Source organism: Pseudorasbora parva, chromosome 5 (genome assembly GCF_024679245.1).
Source record: "Pseudorasbora parva isolate DD20220531a chromosome 5, ASM2467924v1, whole genome shotgun sequence".
Lineage (NCBI taxonomy): Eukaryota > Metazoa > Chordata > Actinopteri > Cypriniformes > Gobionidae > Pseudorasbora > Pseudorasbora parva.
The window spans coordinates 46,879,561-46,895,534 of record NC_090176.1 but is presented as its reverse complement, the minus strand read 5'-3'; the positions used below and the strand labels follow the sequence as shown (position 1 = coordinate 46,895,534).

The window sequence follows — 15,974 nt, the reverse complement described above, 5'->3', positions numbered from 1 at the left end:
ACTCCAGTCTTCAGTGTCACATGATCCTTCACTAATCATTCTCAGATGAGGATTTCATAATCAAGAAACATTTATGATTATTGTCTGTTAAAAATAGCTGTGTTGCTTTAAAATGTTGTGGAAACCATGATACATTTTATTTTTCAGGATTCTTTAATGATAGAAAGTTCAATGGACAGCATTAATTTGCATTTATTAAATAAATTATTATCTTTTTTAATATTAAAAATATATCTTGTGATCATTGAATGCATGTCTGATCAATAAAAGTATTAATTTCTCTCTCTTTTTTAATTTTACCACAAATGTTTAGATGGTTTCCACAAAATTTAAGCATCACCATGAGCAGCACAATTGATAATAATCATAAATGTGTGTTGATCATCAGATCCTCATCTGAGAATGATTAGTGAAGGATCATGTAACACTGAAGACTGGAGTAATGATGATAAATTCAGCTTTGCTCACAGGAATAAATTGCACTTTACTATATCTTTACGTCTTTCGGATGAGACGTTAAACCGAGGTCCTGACTCTCTGTGGTCGTTAAAAATCCCAGGATGTCTTTCGGAAAAAGAGTAGGGGTAAAACCCCGGCGTCCTGGCCAAATTTGCCCATTGGCCTCTGTCCATCATGGCCTCCTAATCATCCCCCTCTCCTGATTGGCTTCATCACTAGGTCTCCTCTCCACCAATCAGCTGGTGTGTGGTGGGCGTTCTGGCGCAATATGGCTGCCGTCGCATCATCCAGGTGGATGCTGCACATTGGTGGTGGTTGAGGAGATTCCCCCCTTCAATGTAAAGCGCTTTGAGTGCCTTGAAAAGCGCTATATAAATCGAACACATTATTATTATTATTATTATTATTATTATTATTATATATTCACACAGAGGACAGCTGGTTTACATCAGAATTTTTTTTATTTTTTTTACATTGGATAAAATCTATGGAGACTTAATGCACAAGTGTCTGTAGTATTAAACCAATCATAAAATTGGCATAAAAAATAGGAGAATAATATTATAGATATTAGTGGTTATTGTTCAGCAGTGTATTTAATATCTTAACAAATTAAAAGCAAGACATGCGATAAATTATATCGGTCAAAAAAAAATTGGTATTACGACATTTCTGTCCGCCTCACTTCTGAAAAGATAGCTACGTCCCTGCTGCCGTCACATTGTGCCGGGTGTATGAAAGGACACACAGTGTTACTGACAGACTGGGAAATGAGTCCCAGTATAAAATGGGTTTTTTGAACATTCAAGCATGAAAACCTATTCCAGTATAGCCTAAAAACGAAATCAAGGTCCTCCGCATAATAGGTCCTCTTTGATATCGACAGTACAGACAAATCAAATAAATCACCAGCACTTGATTAACCTTGTGTAACTGTTATAATTACATACAGAAAAGAGATTTTTAGTCATCACATGGCAGTTGTGCTGTTTACCTTCATAGGGGGGTACCGATGATACGGCGCAGAGCCTGTTGCAAGTTCAATGGCAGTGATTCCGAAACTCCAAATGTCAGCTTTGAAGTCGTAACCCCGTACCTGCAGTCACATGACATGATAACTGATCAGCAGATCTATGATCCACATCAGCCATAAACGGCTGGGTTTTTTTCCACCAGGCTTGTGCACAATTGAGAATGACTCCTAAATTCCAATTCAATTCTTGATTCAATTCAAATTTTCACACAAAAAAATTAAGGTCATAATTAAAACATAGTGTGTATTTTGTGAAGAAAATTGTGGTTCAGTGTTGTAAAGAAATCAAACCAAGAGATACACTTTCCCCAAAATTAAGGAAATGTAAGCAATTTTGAGGCTTGAATTGAGGAACCGATTAAGCTGATACAATTAAGGAAAATAAGGTTACTTGTTTATTTTTAAGAGAATTAGCTCAATCATGCAGTATGTTTTATTTAGAGACACCATTGTTAGTTGCCAGCATGCTTTACATATCAGCTGGAAATTACAAAATTACAAAATGAATGTAATTGTTGTTAGCCTAGAACTCTAGACGCACCCTAGCGGCAGCAAATTTAATCTGCCCGCAAGTGTCGTCTAGCAACTCTCAATACCCTTCTGAGCTTTAAACGCCAAACTCTTGCCAGGCCAATCACATTGTGTATAGAGTCGGTGGGCGGGGCCATAATGATGATGGTTGAGTTGCGTTTGCGTGCTTCTAGTAAACACAGACACTGGCGAACGGCGGTGGTCTTTCGAATCAGCTTTGACCGCGACTCTGGAAGACTTGGAGTTGAGCTTTTCTCTGAGAAAAGAACAAAAAAAGAACGGCACTGAAGTCATTCTTAAAAAGGGAAGATGTGTTCAGAGTTTTGCCAACCGGATACGGCGAATGTTTAATCTGTCAGCGAGCTCTGCTTCACCTTCATTGCTCTGGTTGGTGGCAGCGCTATCCTATCGCGTGCAGAGGGAGTTTGAAAGACAACCGTTTATCCCGCCGCTCGGATTGAGCCCTGTCTATGGTGAGTTTCCAGACCAAACATTTTGATGTGGGTCTGGCTTGTCAGGCTAAATTGTTGTATAACTAAGGTAAAATGTGTAATTCAATTAGTTACTAATCATATTAAAAGTAAATTGTTTTGCTTATAAAACAAATAAAGTTATCCAAACCACATTTGTAATGGGTAACTTATAATAGATTTCTTTGAATTGTCATGAATTCAATTCTACTTCCTGTCATTCTAATTCCAATTCACATTCAACTTCCTGTGGGGCGGAGTCAATTCAAATTCCAATTCATGAATTGAATGCAGGCCAATTCTGAAATACTGAATTTTGCACAACCCTGTTTTCCACAGCATAATTCACTATGAAATAAAAATGAACCATTTTAGTATTTTATGCAATATTGCAGTATTATAAATGATTTATCCGTGCACTCATCTTTAATCAAAATCTCTTCCCCTCCACTTACAGCGACATCTCATCTCTTCTCTGATGATGTGTTTACTGGTGTGAGGGCGGGACAACCAACCTGTCACTCACATGAGATCAACCAATAGCAAACCACAACCATCCAATCAATTCCTGATGGACAAAATAAAGTCCTGCCCTACATTTTATCTGGTTCAAGAGGCTGTTTCTCTTTTATATATGTCACATTAGAGAAAAAAAGACTTCCACTCTGTGCCGACTTTATACAATCTCCATGATTTGTGCTAAAATAAAATAGTTTAATGGTTATTAATGATTCATAGTATCGGAAAAGCTCTTAGAAAAAGTCTAGCTGTGAACACTTTCATGGTGCCAGGATCCATCATATTTACAGTAGATGAAAGGAACATGTTGCTGTTATAAAACCTAGTGAGTATCTTTCTTCTTAGGCAACTCTGCCTTGGTTGATTCAGTTAGCGCATCACAGTTCTAATGACATGATAGTCTAATGAGCATAAAAATAAACAGCACATACATATTGGGTAAAACAAACTTTTTTTTTTGCAAGAAATTGATTTAGAAACTTTTATTCAGCAAGGATGCATTAAATTGATCAAAAGCAACCCTTTTTTTTAAATCACTTGTATATGCGACTAATTCCTTATTCAGTATCTATCATCAGCCATTTGCAAATAAATTCTTAGATTTTACTCAGCAGTGTGTGTGTTAGTGGCTAAGTATAAGTTTGCATAGATATATTTTCCCTCACACTCTGTCAAGCGACCTGTACTCTTTTGAATCAGATCAAAAGATGCTCAGTGTACCTGTATTTGACATAGCGCTACATGCAAGCCATATTCTGTTTTTTTCTGTCAAAATTATGGAGTTCATTTGGAATTATTCAGCTTTTAAGAACAAGCAGAAGATATTCCGGTTTCTCCGGTAGTGGGCGGAATTAATGTGCAAACGGCAATCTCATTGGCTGGCACTTATCCATTAACGTCCCTGTTTTGATTTCAGCAAATCAGTTCGAGCGAGCACTGACAATGTGATTAATATTCATGAACCCAGCAGCTCGGCAATCCTTAGTGCGTTGAATATTGTTATTAGTAGTAGAATTAGTATCTTTTAATATTAATTACTACTGTCTATTTTTTTACAGAAACACTGAAAGTCCTAAGATACTCAAGTTCTCATTATCATAATATCATAATATGATTGACTGATGTTAAGAGTGTACATTCAGATATTTAAAAAAGCTGTGCCATTTTACAAAGATGAGCTGATTTGGTGGAATCAAATGAAAATTGTATATCGGTCTGGCGAGTAAACTAAAAAAATGTACCAGCCAATGGCGATTATATTGCCAAGGTGTGTGTAGAGGGTTCAAAGTGACAGTAAAGGCATTTACAGTATAAGGTTACAAACATTTCTATTTCAAATAAATGCAGTTCTATTCATCAAAGAATCCCGAAAAACTCTATAACAGTTTACAGAAAAAATATTAAGCAGCACAACCGATTTCAACATTGATGATAATTAGAAATCTTTCTTAAGCCGCAATTCATATTAGAATGATTTCTGAAGAATGAGTAATGAGTGATACTGAAGACTGGAGTAATGGTGCTGAAAATTCAGCTTTGGTCACAGGAATACATTACATTTTAAAATATATTACAATAGAAAAATGTAATATTACTGTTTTCTGTCATCAAATAAATACAGCCTTGGTGAACATAAGAATGTTCTTTCAAAAATGTGTAAATTTAGTACTGATACACTTCAGTATGGAATAAATAATAAGTATAATAAACATCTCTTACTTTGTTCATTAATGTTGACGGATTATGCCACTGAACTTGTCAATGCATTATGGGATTGTCCTATTCATGTCTTATAAGGATACATGCAATTCTGCTTACTACAGTATGTAATAACCTTCTGGAACAGCCTTTATGTTAGGATGTGCACATATTGATGATTTAAAATTCAGCCTATGTAGTGAGCTCACAAGGTTTTTGGAACAGATCCACTTGTACCCATTTAATGTGGGTTCTCTGAGCAAACGCACCTGCTCCATCACCTCTGGGGCCATCCAGCACGGGGTCCCCACAAACGTCTTCCTCACTTTGTGTCTAGTGACGTCTCCACCGGTAGACAGAAAAGCACTCACGCCAAAATCTGCAGAGTCAACCATTTCAAATGAGTGACAAGCTTATCAAAGGATCATGCACAAATAACATCTAATGAAACATGGTTTACGTGAAAGTAAATGTTTAAATGCACATTTAATTTGACATGCAAAACATTTCCCAGGTTCCTTGTACCACAAAAATCAAAGAAAACAACTGTATTTTCTCGCCTGATACAGACCGTGCAGTTTGGGCAATTCTATGGCATAATTTCAAATCACACTGTACGACATGGATCTAATAAACTTGGGTACAACATGTATGTAGACTGTACGATGATGACACCTATTGAATCATAGGCTATTTATGCAAGAGAGTAGAGGCGGGGGGGGCTCTCCATTGACATTGTTTTGTGTTTGAAGCAGCCTCCTTGTCATTTCTAACTTATAACAAAAAAACAGAGCAATGCCTAAAAGTCGATATGTGACGGGGTGTACAGCAGACAAGCTAAAAAACATAGAAATACGTTTTTATAAGCTGTTGACCCCAAAAAAACTAGCGTTTAAGGAGCACAAGACACAAGAAGCATCAGTTAGCAGGGAGAATGGGTACATTTTGGGATCTATGCCTCAGTCTGCCTACATGTACAGTTAACTTTTTGTCGCTGTTAAGTCAAATGTCCACATGTCAGTTTTATATATTATATACCCGTCGCCGATTCTGTTCCCCTCCTTCGTGCAGCGTAGTTCTCAGCGTAATATAACATGTTGCACTCTGTCTCAAATGCCTGTATCCACTTTTGTCTCCTTAAACGCTCATTTTTTGGGTCAACAACTTAATAAAACTTTGGTGTTTTTGGTTCTGTGTTTTTTAGCTTGTTTGCAGTCACATTTCGGCTTTTAGTTACAAAGCTTTTTGATAAAAGTCAGAAATGACAAGGAGGCCGCTTGATGCAATACAAAGTCATTGGAGACGGTTTGATTGTTCCAGTGGGCATGGTTTTCAGATTATTACACGTGTTGCTTTGTCTCTATAGAAGAGTAAAACATCATCTGTATGCCCTAGTGGTAAACAAATAGAGCAAGATCAATCACACTTTGACAATTGTGGTTTTTATGTGCCCTGAAAAAAAAGAAGAGGAGGCGAAAGAAGAGAATATTGGTCATGGCTAGGGAAAAGAGGCCAACTTGGCATGGCAATTTTGCAAATGGAGCTTGAGGTAAGTAGTTTTAAGTTTAGCGGCATGTTGCATTGATCAATACGCCATTTCATATTGCATTTTTATTGGCAAGTCAGTAGATGCATCATGTTAGCAATGTGTTAAAACCTTCTAGCAACATGCTAATTAATATATGCAAGAAATGCGTTAAAACAATAACAACACGCTAATCTATGTTATTAACATGCTAAACAAGATAGCAACATGTTAACAACTTGCTAGTTCATGTTAACAATGAGCTAAACATGTGAAAAACATGCTAATTCACGTTAGAAATGTTCTAAAACATGCTTACAATGTGCCAAGTCACGCTAGAAACATCCTGAAGTGTTGACAACATGCGAATCCATGCTAGTTAACATGGTAATTCATGTTAACAACATGCTAATTACTGCTGACATATGCAAAATCATCTTAGCAATGTGTTAAATAATGATATAAGATTAAAATTAAAAATGAACATTTTAAAAGTATGTATGGGTAATTATGGTTATAGGTCAAACATTTATGAATGAGTGAAGATGCATGATTTAGTTCTTGAAAGGTTATTTTGTGTTTATACTCATCTTTTTGCCTACACTGATTCATTCAAAATAAAGGCAATTGGATGACAGCACTTTAAAACATATAACAGCAAAAAAAAAAAAAAAATGAGAACCCAATTAAAATCATCATTGAAAATAATAACCTCAAAAGTAAAACCGTAAGAATTTGAGAAAATGTGTTTGGCTGTAATTCAATTATTTCACAATGCAAAAAAATCTAGGTGTCCTAGAAATAGGTTTTATTTTTGTTATGCAAAATTTTCTTTTATTGAGTGAAAATATTTTATAAATTTAAAATATTTCTGTCAAATATTTCAATAGAAAAGGCTCTGATGTGAACTACAATCTCAACAAAGGCAAGCCAAGGTCGCTAGTGTAAAACCCCTGTTACATAAAACCGATCAATAATCCAAAACTAGATCAGCCAGTTTCCCTCCAGGGACGGAAAAAGCCCCATTTCAGGAATTTAACACTTCTCCACAGTACGATCAATGTCTGTCTGCTCTCCTTCATGAGCTCTAACTTACAAATTCACAAAACAAAATATAACAGAGAACAAAAGTAGAGAATATATTATCATTTCATAATCAAACCATAATTAACTTCCTTTAAAGAAAAAAAAATTAAAGTTGCTTGACTGACTGATTAAATCACTGCTAGGTTATTGCTTTTATAGTTAGCATAATTAAAGTTAATTACCATGGTTTAATCTCTCTTAAGGCCCATAAATGTTGCTATTTAGAGTGACAACCGATATTAATTAAAACAGGATTCTTACAGCTAAAGAAAGTTTAATTAGCCCATGGCTATAAATAACCTCCTAAAGGGCTGAAATAATTATGCAACTGGATATTAAGAATGCATTGGCCAAAATCAGTTAAGAGCAACAAAGAAATGTAAAATATATTTTGAGTCATACAGCTTATCATAAATGTATACGTTTTCCCCTAAGGGCCATGTATAATTTAATATTCTTTTAAACATCTATCTCACTCTTAAAACTAGAAAGTAAAGTTCAGCAGGACAAACTTTTATGTTGACAAAGACTTGTCTGAAAGTTGTATAAGTTTAAAGCATGTTTTATCATGTCTTTGCATGTGTCTAGCGTTACATAGCATTTGGCATGTTCTACTACATTGCTAGAATGAATTAACATGTTGCAATCTTTTTAACACAATGCTAACATGAATTAGCATGTCTTAACAAACTGATCAAATTTGATTTTGAAACTTGGCTAGCATGTTGCTAGCATGAATGAGCATGTTTGCCAACATGTTTTAACATTGCTAACATGATTTAGGCTACCATGTTTGCTAACATATTTTAAAGTTGCTAGCTAAAATGAGCTTGTTATTATAAATCATCACATTGCTAACATTAATTAAAATGTTGTTAACATGATTTAACTAGTTTGTTAACATAACTTGGCATACTGCTGGCATGTTTTAAGATGTTGCTATGACTAATTAGCATACTGCTAGCATGAATTAGCACATTGATAACATGATTTAACATGTTATTAGCATTTTTAACACATTGCTAACATGAATTAACATGTTGCTAAATGAATTAGGATTTTGCAAACATGACTTAGCCTATTAGTTAGTATTATTTAAAATGAGGCTAGAATTGTAACCAAGCAGCAACCTCCCCCAGTTTCTGTTAAAGCCAATACGGAAGTAACTTAAACTGTAATTCCTCAACTGGCCACTAGAGACAGGCTCCAGAAGGGAACAGAATCTCATTGAGCCCCATGTTAAAATGCCCAACTTTACAGCAGAAAAAAAACATGTTTACAACCTGGTACAAATTGTGGTTTTGGTCTATACGGCTAATTTTGCCCTTCATGACAACTGTGAGGGGGGTGAATTTTTTTTATAACTCATTTGTTTACATTATATAAAGCCTTAAAGTTCTGCATAATTAAGGGCGTGGTTACTTTGAGTGGCAGGTGGATAGCCATTTATCAGCTGTCTGTTAGCCATTGTGTCACCTAAGCTCCGCCCACGTCCGGCCTCTTTGCCCATTTTCTGTTTTCCGGCCGATGACGCGCTGCCAAGATGGCAACGACCAGCTCGACCCTACTTTATACTTCAAAACTGCTCTTCAGATTCCTATGGGTCATGTATCCTGTTTTGGCCGGGAAAGTCCTGTATTTTACCCTTTTTTCCCGCCGTCCTCCCGTATTAGTATTTTCCTGTAAATATCCCGTATTTTAACCTGCGTTATTAAAAAATAATAATACTTGAGGGAAAAAAACTAAATTATTTCCAATCTGAGCTCTGTAACTAGCCTCGCGATAACTGCCATCTGCAGTAGGCCTGGCCTACAGTACTGTCGCGAGGTTAGTGTGTGAGGTCAGACGACGAGTGACAACGCAGGAAAAAAAACAAAAACAAAATAGAGACGGATGATGGACGTAAAGATAGAGACGGAAGGCACTCCTGCCATAAAATCATAACCCTCGTGTAAATACCGTGGGACAGCGAATTACATTTTCTGAAGAGGAGTAGGGTGGGGGACAGTCACACGTTTGGTAAGTTTTGTAACTGTGACTTCAGCATTTCGCATCCATATCATGTGCGACAGTGGAAGACCTTTTAAAGTAACCACTTATAATGACAATGTAAAGAATAAAAGTAATTGCTCACTAAATATGCTCTGCTCTTGACTAAATAACTTTAAATTAATAAGGATTAATCTATATATAATTCATAACGTATGAAGTGCAAACTGATAACAAGTATATTTCCTACTTGGAAATTGGTTAAGTTGTCATACAAGTAGGAAGAGCACAGGTACAAATTAAAAGTATTATTATTATGGGTCTATGTGAGGATTTATGCCACCCTCTCCAGGATTTTGATACCCAAATGTTGACAGGTATGCGGACACTACGTCCATATTATTGTACAGTCTATGGTTTTAACATTGCTAGCATGTTTTATCACATTAACATGATTTAGCATGTTGCTAGCCAGTTTTAACATGTTGTCTTAAGCTAGTTGCTAGGCTTTGCAAGTGATTGATACTTTTTAGTATACTCTTGGATCTATAATTAATCTAAAGTATGTAAACGCTCACTTTGCATGTGAAATAACTTAAAGCACTTATTTGCAAGCTGCGGATTTGTTGTTGAGCAGGTCTCATATTTATTTGCCTCATGAAAAACTGCAATACAAAAAGGAACAAAACATTTCAGAAAATCTACAGCAAAGTCCCAAACCTGCGATCTGCACCGATCCATCTTCTCCCAGTAGAATATTACCAGCCTTCACGTCCCTGAGGTCAAACCAAGACAAAGCACACACGTGTCACGGCTTATTATAATCTTAAACATTAACAATAATGCCAGTGGCTGAGGAATGAATCCGCATGTTTATGAATTTTTCAGAGCATTATTACAGCAGTGATGGCCTGGAGGGGAAAGACCACATTAGTATCTTTCAGCACTTAACATGCAGAGGAATCTAATTAATGCATATTTTACACTAGTCTCACAAAAGCAGACGTCTGACTGTCAGCATAAAGTCTGGACACTTAGCATCTTATTTGGACCAGAAGTCTGGAAATGTCATTTAATAATGTCCATGTGCTTTATTATAATAGATGCACATCAACATGATTGCAAATGTAGGTCTTGAACTAATGCATAAAAGACAGCATTCACCAATAGAATTCACCTCAAAACATGTAAATAACAATGTAAACACATTTATCATCCAATTTTTATCACACTTAATGAATACATGTTAATGACTCCTATGCAAATTACATGCTAATACATGCTAGCAACATGATAAGTAATGCTAGCAATCTGTTAAAACATGTTAGCAATGTTAAAACATACTAGCAACATGCTAGTAGTATATGCTATTTATTTGCTAAAACACAGTATTAACACACTAATTAATGCTAGCAACATGGAAGCATATTATATCATGTTAGCAATGTGTTATAACATGTAAGGAGCATGTTAAATCATGTTAACAATGTGCTAATTCATATTGCCAGCAAACTAATTTAACGCAAGCAATGTATATGATGTATAAAGTGCTAAAAAACATGTAAAACATGCTAATTCATGCTAGCAACATGGTAGCCTAACCATGATAGCAAAAATGTTAAACATGATAGTTCATGTTAACAATGTATTAGAATATGATAACAAAATGCTAATTCATGTTAGAAACATTGTAAAACATGTAAACAATGTATTCATTCATGCTAGCAATGTGCTAATTAGTGCTAACATCCGAAAGCATGTTAACAACATGCAAATGTGTTAATTAACGCTAGCTAATGAAAGCAACCTGTTAAACATGCTATCCACATGCTCATTCATCCTCGGAACATGTTACCACATGACAGCAGCATGTTAGCAATGTGCTAATAAATGCTAACATTTTCATAAAGCATATTAACATCTTAAAAAATGCAAGCAGTATGTTAAATTCATGTTAGAAATGTGCTAATTCATGCTAGTAACGTATTAAAACTTGCTAGCAGTATGCTCAGTCATGCTAAATTGACCAGCTATAGATCATTTTGTCTTTTAGGCCCAGGTAAATCTGGAATCAATACTGCAGAAAATGTGTATAAACTCCATCAGCATTAAATCCAAATGCCCCTTCAATTATGTCCCTCCAAATATAACTCAGAAAACTAAGTAAAATATGCAGTTATGCTCAGGGATGTCTAGTTTAAAAAAGGTGTTTAAAAACACTCTTTTTAGTATCTTTTAAACATTTTACGAAAACGTCAAGTTCAAGTACGACTCAAGCAAATTGCCTGTGATTGGAAGGGAGTTACATAGTGGAATATTGCTAAAGATTGCTTTAATTGACTGATTTTTCCTTACCTGTGAATCTGCCCATTTTTGTGGAGATAATCTAATCCCTCCAGTACCTCCTTCAAAATGGTTGCTATCGTGGCTTCTTCTAGGACACCGTTTTTATGCTCTCCTTTGCTGAACGTGTGCTTTATGATGTCTAACACTGATCCTGGGTGAATAAAAAGGCTTTGTAATCGCACAAAACACCTGCAAATCTACTAAATATACATGCGTATAACACATACAGTTGCCAGAAATAGTATTCGGAAACACATACTGTGCATAGGATAACATTAGCAAATCAACTGACATTTAAAAAAGCACAACCAACCACACTTCTCAGGCAAACATTTCACACAAGCAACTTATAAACAATACATGTAGTGTTAAAAATTAATACTTTGTGGTAGTAACTGTCAACTGATTCCTCTCACCTCCACTCAGGAGTTTCATGACGAGCCAAAGTTCATCTTTCACAACAAATGAAGTGTAGTATGTGACCACGTTTGGATGGTTACACTGGCTCATGGCTTGAATCTCTTTCTGTGGAGACAGATGGAGGTGTCCAGCTTTATAATGCATTGCACATCCTAATAATGTCCATGTGCTTTTAATGCATGCACATCAGTGTGATTGCAATGGTGGAAACAGAGAAAAGTTCTTGAACTCATTTATAAATGACAGCATTCACCAAAAGAAAAATCACACAAAATCTGAATTTAGATCCTATTTGACCCCAAAATCAAAAAAGAGAAGGAAATTAAGCCCATGTTTATGACTATGAATTGTTTGACTTATAAAACATGCAAAAAACAATTAAACACGTTTATCCTCCACTTTCCATTAACCTATTAGAAAACAATCAATTGTAATTTCTGTAATTTAATGTATAATGTAGTAAAAATAGCTTTTAATCGTCGCTTTGGATCAGTAAGCGTTCAAGTTGTTCAACTAAATGTTGGATTTTCAAAAGTATGTGACGTTTGCGGCACGATTGTAGCAGTAAACCTTCTTGAATTATTAATTTATTAGATGCACGCTGGTCTGTTATTTGTACAGACACCTACTTTACATTTTCACGCCGCTAAACATGACGCAGAACAAAGTGAACTGTGATTGGTTGCTCAACATGTCGGTTTCCTGTGGCGGTCCATAGCCAATGAAAGCTGCGATGGATTCCTGACCTTTTGCCGTCAGGTCTGGCTATGCAAGACTAGTTTTTGGTTCACTGCAGTTTTAAGGAGAAAATACTCAGCAATGGTTTTGACTGATGCATTTGCACATAGTTTGTCTTAAAGGGATAGTTCGCCCAAAAATGAAAACGTTGTCATCATTGTCAAGTTGTTCCAAGCTGTGAGTTTTTTTCTTCTGTTGAACACAAAAGAAAGTTTAAAAAAAAATTGGTAATCAAACAGTTTACAGCAGCCATTCCATAGTTCCATATTTCCATGATAGGAAAAAAAAATACTATGGAAGTCAATCGCTAATGTCAACTGCCTGGTTATCGACATTCTTCAAAGGGTACATAACACACACAATATCTGCCAGCCACATGTTAATCTTGAGTACCTATAGAGTAGTACTGATCCTTCATATCTCAAAAGAGTCTTTAGTTTGCTCAGATTTTATAAAAGACAGATACACCATACCAATAGAGTCTGGGATCGTGACGTAAGCAACGCAATGCATTTTGGGACTTTAGGTCACGGAGGCTGCTGTCGATACTGTGATGTATAGGAAATTGACGCTTTTAGTTCTAAAAGTAAAACTAGTTCAGATTAAAAAAGTTGCAATGGTGAACGCGTGTTGTGTTATTAACTACCATAATCGCACTCACGACTGGAGTGGAAACCTAATCGCAAATGGAGTGTGATTGTTTAGCTTTCCCTCCTGGAAACAGCACATTGGATCTCATTCGTGGACTTTAGGACACAGACACTACATAGCGAATCTGTAGTAGTGAAGGCAGACGTAAAAACTTGTGTTAGATAGTTAAAAACACATTCTAATGGTGTGCGCTTGCTGTGTTATGGACTGCTATAGCCGCTCTTATGAACTGCGTGGGGGGAAAAACCCTCAAATGACGTGCAATTTTTCAGTTTACCAGCTTGGAAACAACAGGTGAAGGTGAAAGTAAACCTCAATGAAAATAAACAGCTTACCCAAAATGTGTCTTTATAATTTGTGTTTATTTGTAATTCATAACAAATATATGATTTCTGAACCATAAATAATGTAAACACATCTGGAAATTCTTCATTGCTTCTCTCAGTAGAAGTCCAAGCAGTTCTTAAAAAACGTGAATACAGTCGTTTTTTCTCTAGTGATTCGTATTTGTTATCATTGTACGCTCCTGAGCGTGACCTAAAACATGGCGGCGACTGCCCAGAATGCAATGCACAGTGACGTTGATTCCCAGACTCTATTCTTTATGAAAACAGCCGAGCTCATGGAGGATTGCAGTGGGTGGAGCTAAAGTAGGGTGACCACCCATCCCGCGTAGCGCGTGCGAACACAGCGTTTGAAGCCAAATTCATGCGTCCTGCAAATTGAGACCGTGTCACGCATAATTAATGCTTGCTCAAAAAAAAGTTGGTCGCTCTATATTCTCGTGCTTCAGGCAGCCAAACCAACATTACTTGACAGTTCAGCACGCTACTGTTGCCACACCCACCCCTCAGTTTAACTGCTGTTGTCAACTTTTTAGATGCGCACTTTTCTATTTCGAAGCAGGAAGTCTGAGGCCCCGCAATCATCAATTAAAAATAGAAGGGAGTGGGTACAAGAAAGACAATAAATAAATATTTGTGACTGAAAGGTGTTGAGGTGGATACCGAGAGAGCTTTTTGTGACCTTTGCAAAACGTCTTTCTCAATCGGACATGGAGAGTAAAATACGATGTCAAACGACACAGACTCACACTGCAAAAAATGCTTTTCTGACTTAGTATTTTTGTCTTGTTTCTTGCCAAAATATCAAAAAATTCTTAAAACAAGAAGTATTTACTAGACAAGCAAAAGTAATTGTCTTGTTTTGGGAACAAATAACTCAAAACTAAGAGTTTTTGCTTAAAATAAGACAAATAATCTGCCAATGGGGGAAGAAAAATAATCTTAATTGAATCAGAAAACAAGATTATTTTTCTTACCCCATTGGCAGATTATTTTGCTTAATTTTAAGCTATTTTGTCTGCAAAACAAGACAATATTTTTGTTACATGTCTAGTAAATGTTTCTTAATGTAAGAATTTTTAGATATTTAGACTTGAAACAAGACAAAAATACTAAGTAAGGATGCCTTTTTTTTTTTGCAGTGCAGACTTTACTAACATGTTAGTTCACGTGAACCTCTGGAGTTAACTTTACTTTTAGTCTAACTTTAACATAACTCATTTTTTTTACTGTTCCTGTGGTGTTGAGCAACTACAATTTCTGTTAATCCTATAATTGGAATAAGTGAATAAATTGTAATGAAAAATAAATAAAGTAAAATAGGCTAGCTAAAGTAAATCGTAAGTGGAAGTGCATCTGTCAATTCATTGAATATTCAAAATATTATGTTAAAAATACACATTGGTTGGCCTATTCATGAGCATACATCAGCAATTACACATGTTTAGGGGAATAGGGCATTATTAATATACCATGTAAGGTGCTATGTGCTAGAAATGGGTAAACCACTATCTCCCCGTCTGCCCGTGGGGTGGGACACCGCCGCGCCAGGCAGTGTCCCACATTGTCCCTCAGAAACATACCCTTTATCGATCCCCCTTGGGCTTATTAGCAGGTGGTCACCCTAAGCTAAAGAGTCACGAGTACATACACACACACACACACACACACACACACACACACACACACACACACACACACACACACACACGCACGCAATTATCCCTGAATAACTTTTGACTTTTTATATGTTCGTGTTTTAACATTATATAGCCAAAATAACGTCCTTTGTGCTAAACACAAGAAAAAAAACACAAGAAAGAAATTCATATAGGTTTGAAACAACTTGAGGGTGAGCAAATTATGAAAAAAATGTAGATGAACTATCCCTTTAAGCAGATTAAAAACACCACAAATACATTATTTCCATGACACGTGAAGTGCTAATCAATGCTTCAGTAATAAAACTGTTTTTCAGTTTAATTCAAAGCAGAAATCATGCAGGAAGATGTGCAGTAAAAGCTGCTTGTGCAAGCAGGTCAACAACATACAATTGATGAAGTAATTTCACATGTTCCAATAATATAAGGCTTTAACCAAAAACCGGCAAGATCCTTCCTAAAGAAAATTGAAAAAGGGCATTACATATGTATGTCTCTCGGTTC

General features: G+C 36.0%; 1 protein-coding gene across 3 annotated transcripts in view; it reads right to left on the bottom strand.

Annotated features, from left to right (window-relative positions):
- The window catches only part of stk39 (serine threonine kinase 39), a 183,632-nt gene that overhangs the window by 80,478 nt on the left and 87,180 nt on the right, over positions 1 to 15,974 (bottom strand). For all 3 annotated transcript variants that reach the window (XM_067444560.1, XM_067444558.1, XM_067444559.1), the window contains 5 exons: positions 12,073 to 12,181; positions 11,666 to 11,807; positions 10,031 to 10,086; positions 4,980 to 5,089; positions 1,454 to 1,555 (listed from right to left, as the gene is read on the bottom strand). In XM_067444560.1, coding sequence (XP_067300661.1) covers positions 1,454 to 1,555; positions 4,980 to 5,089; positions 10,031 to 10,086; positions 11,666 to 11,807; positions 12,073 to 12,181 — 519 coding nt within the window. The remainder of the gene's footprint in view (positions 1 to 1,453; positions 1,556 to 4,979; positions 5,090 to 10,030; positions 10,087 to 11,665; positions 11,808 to 12,072; positions 12,182 to 15,974) is intronic.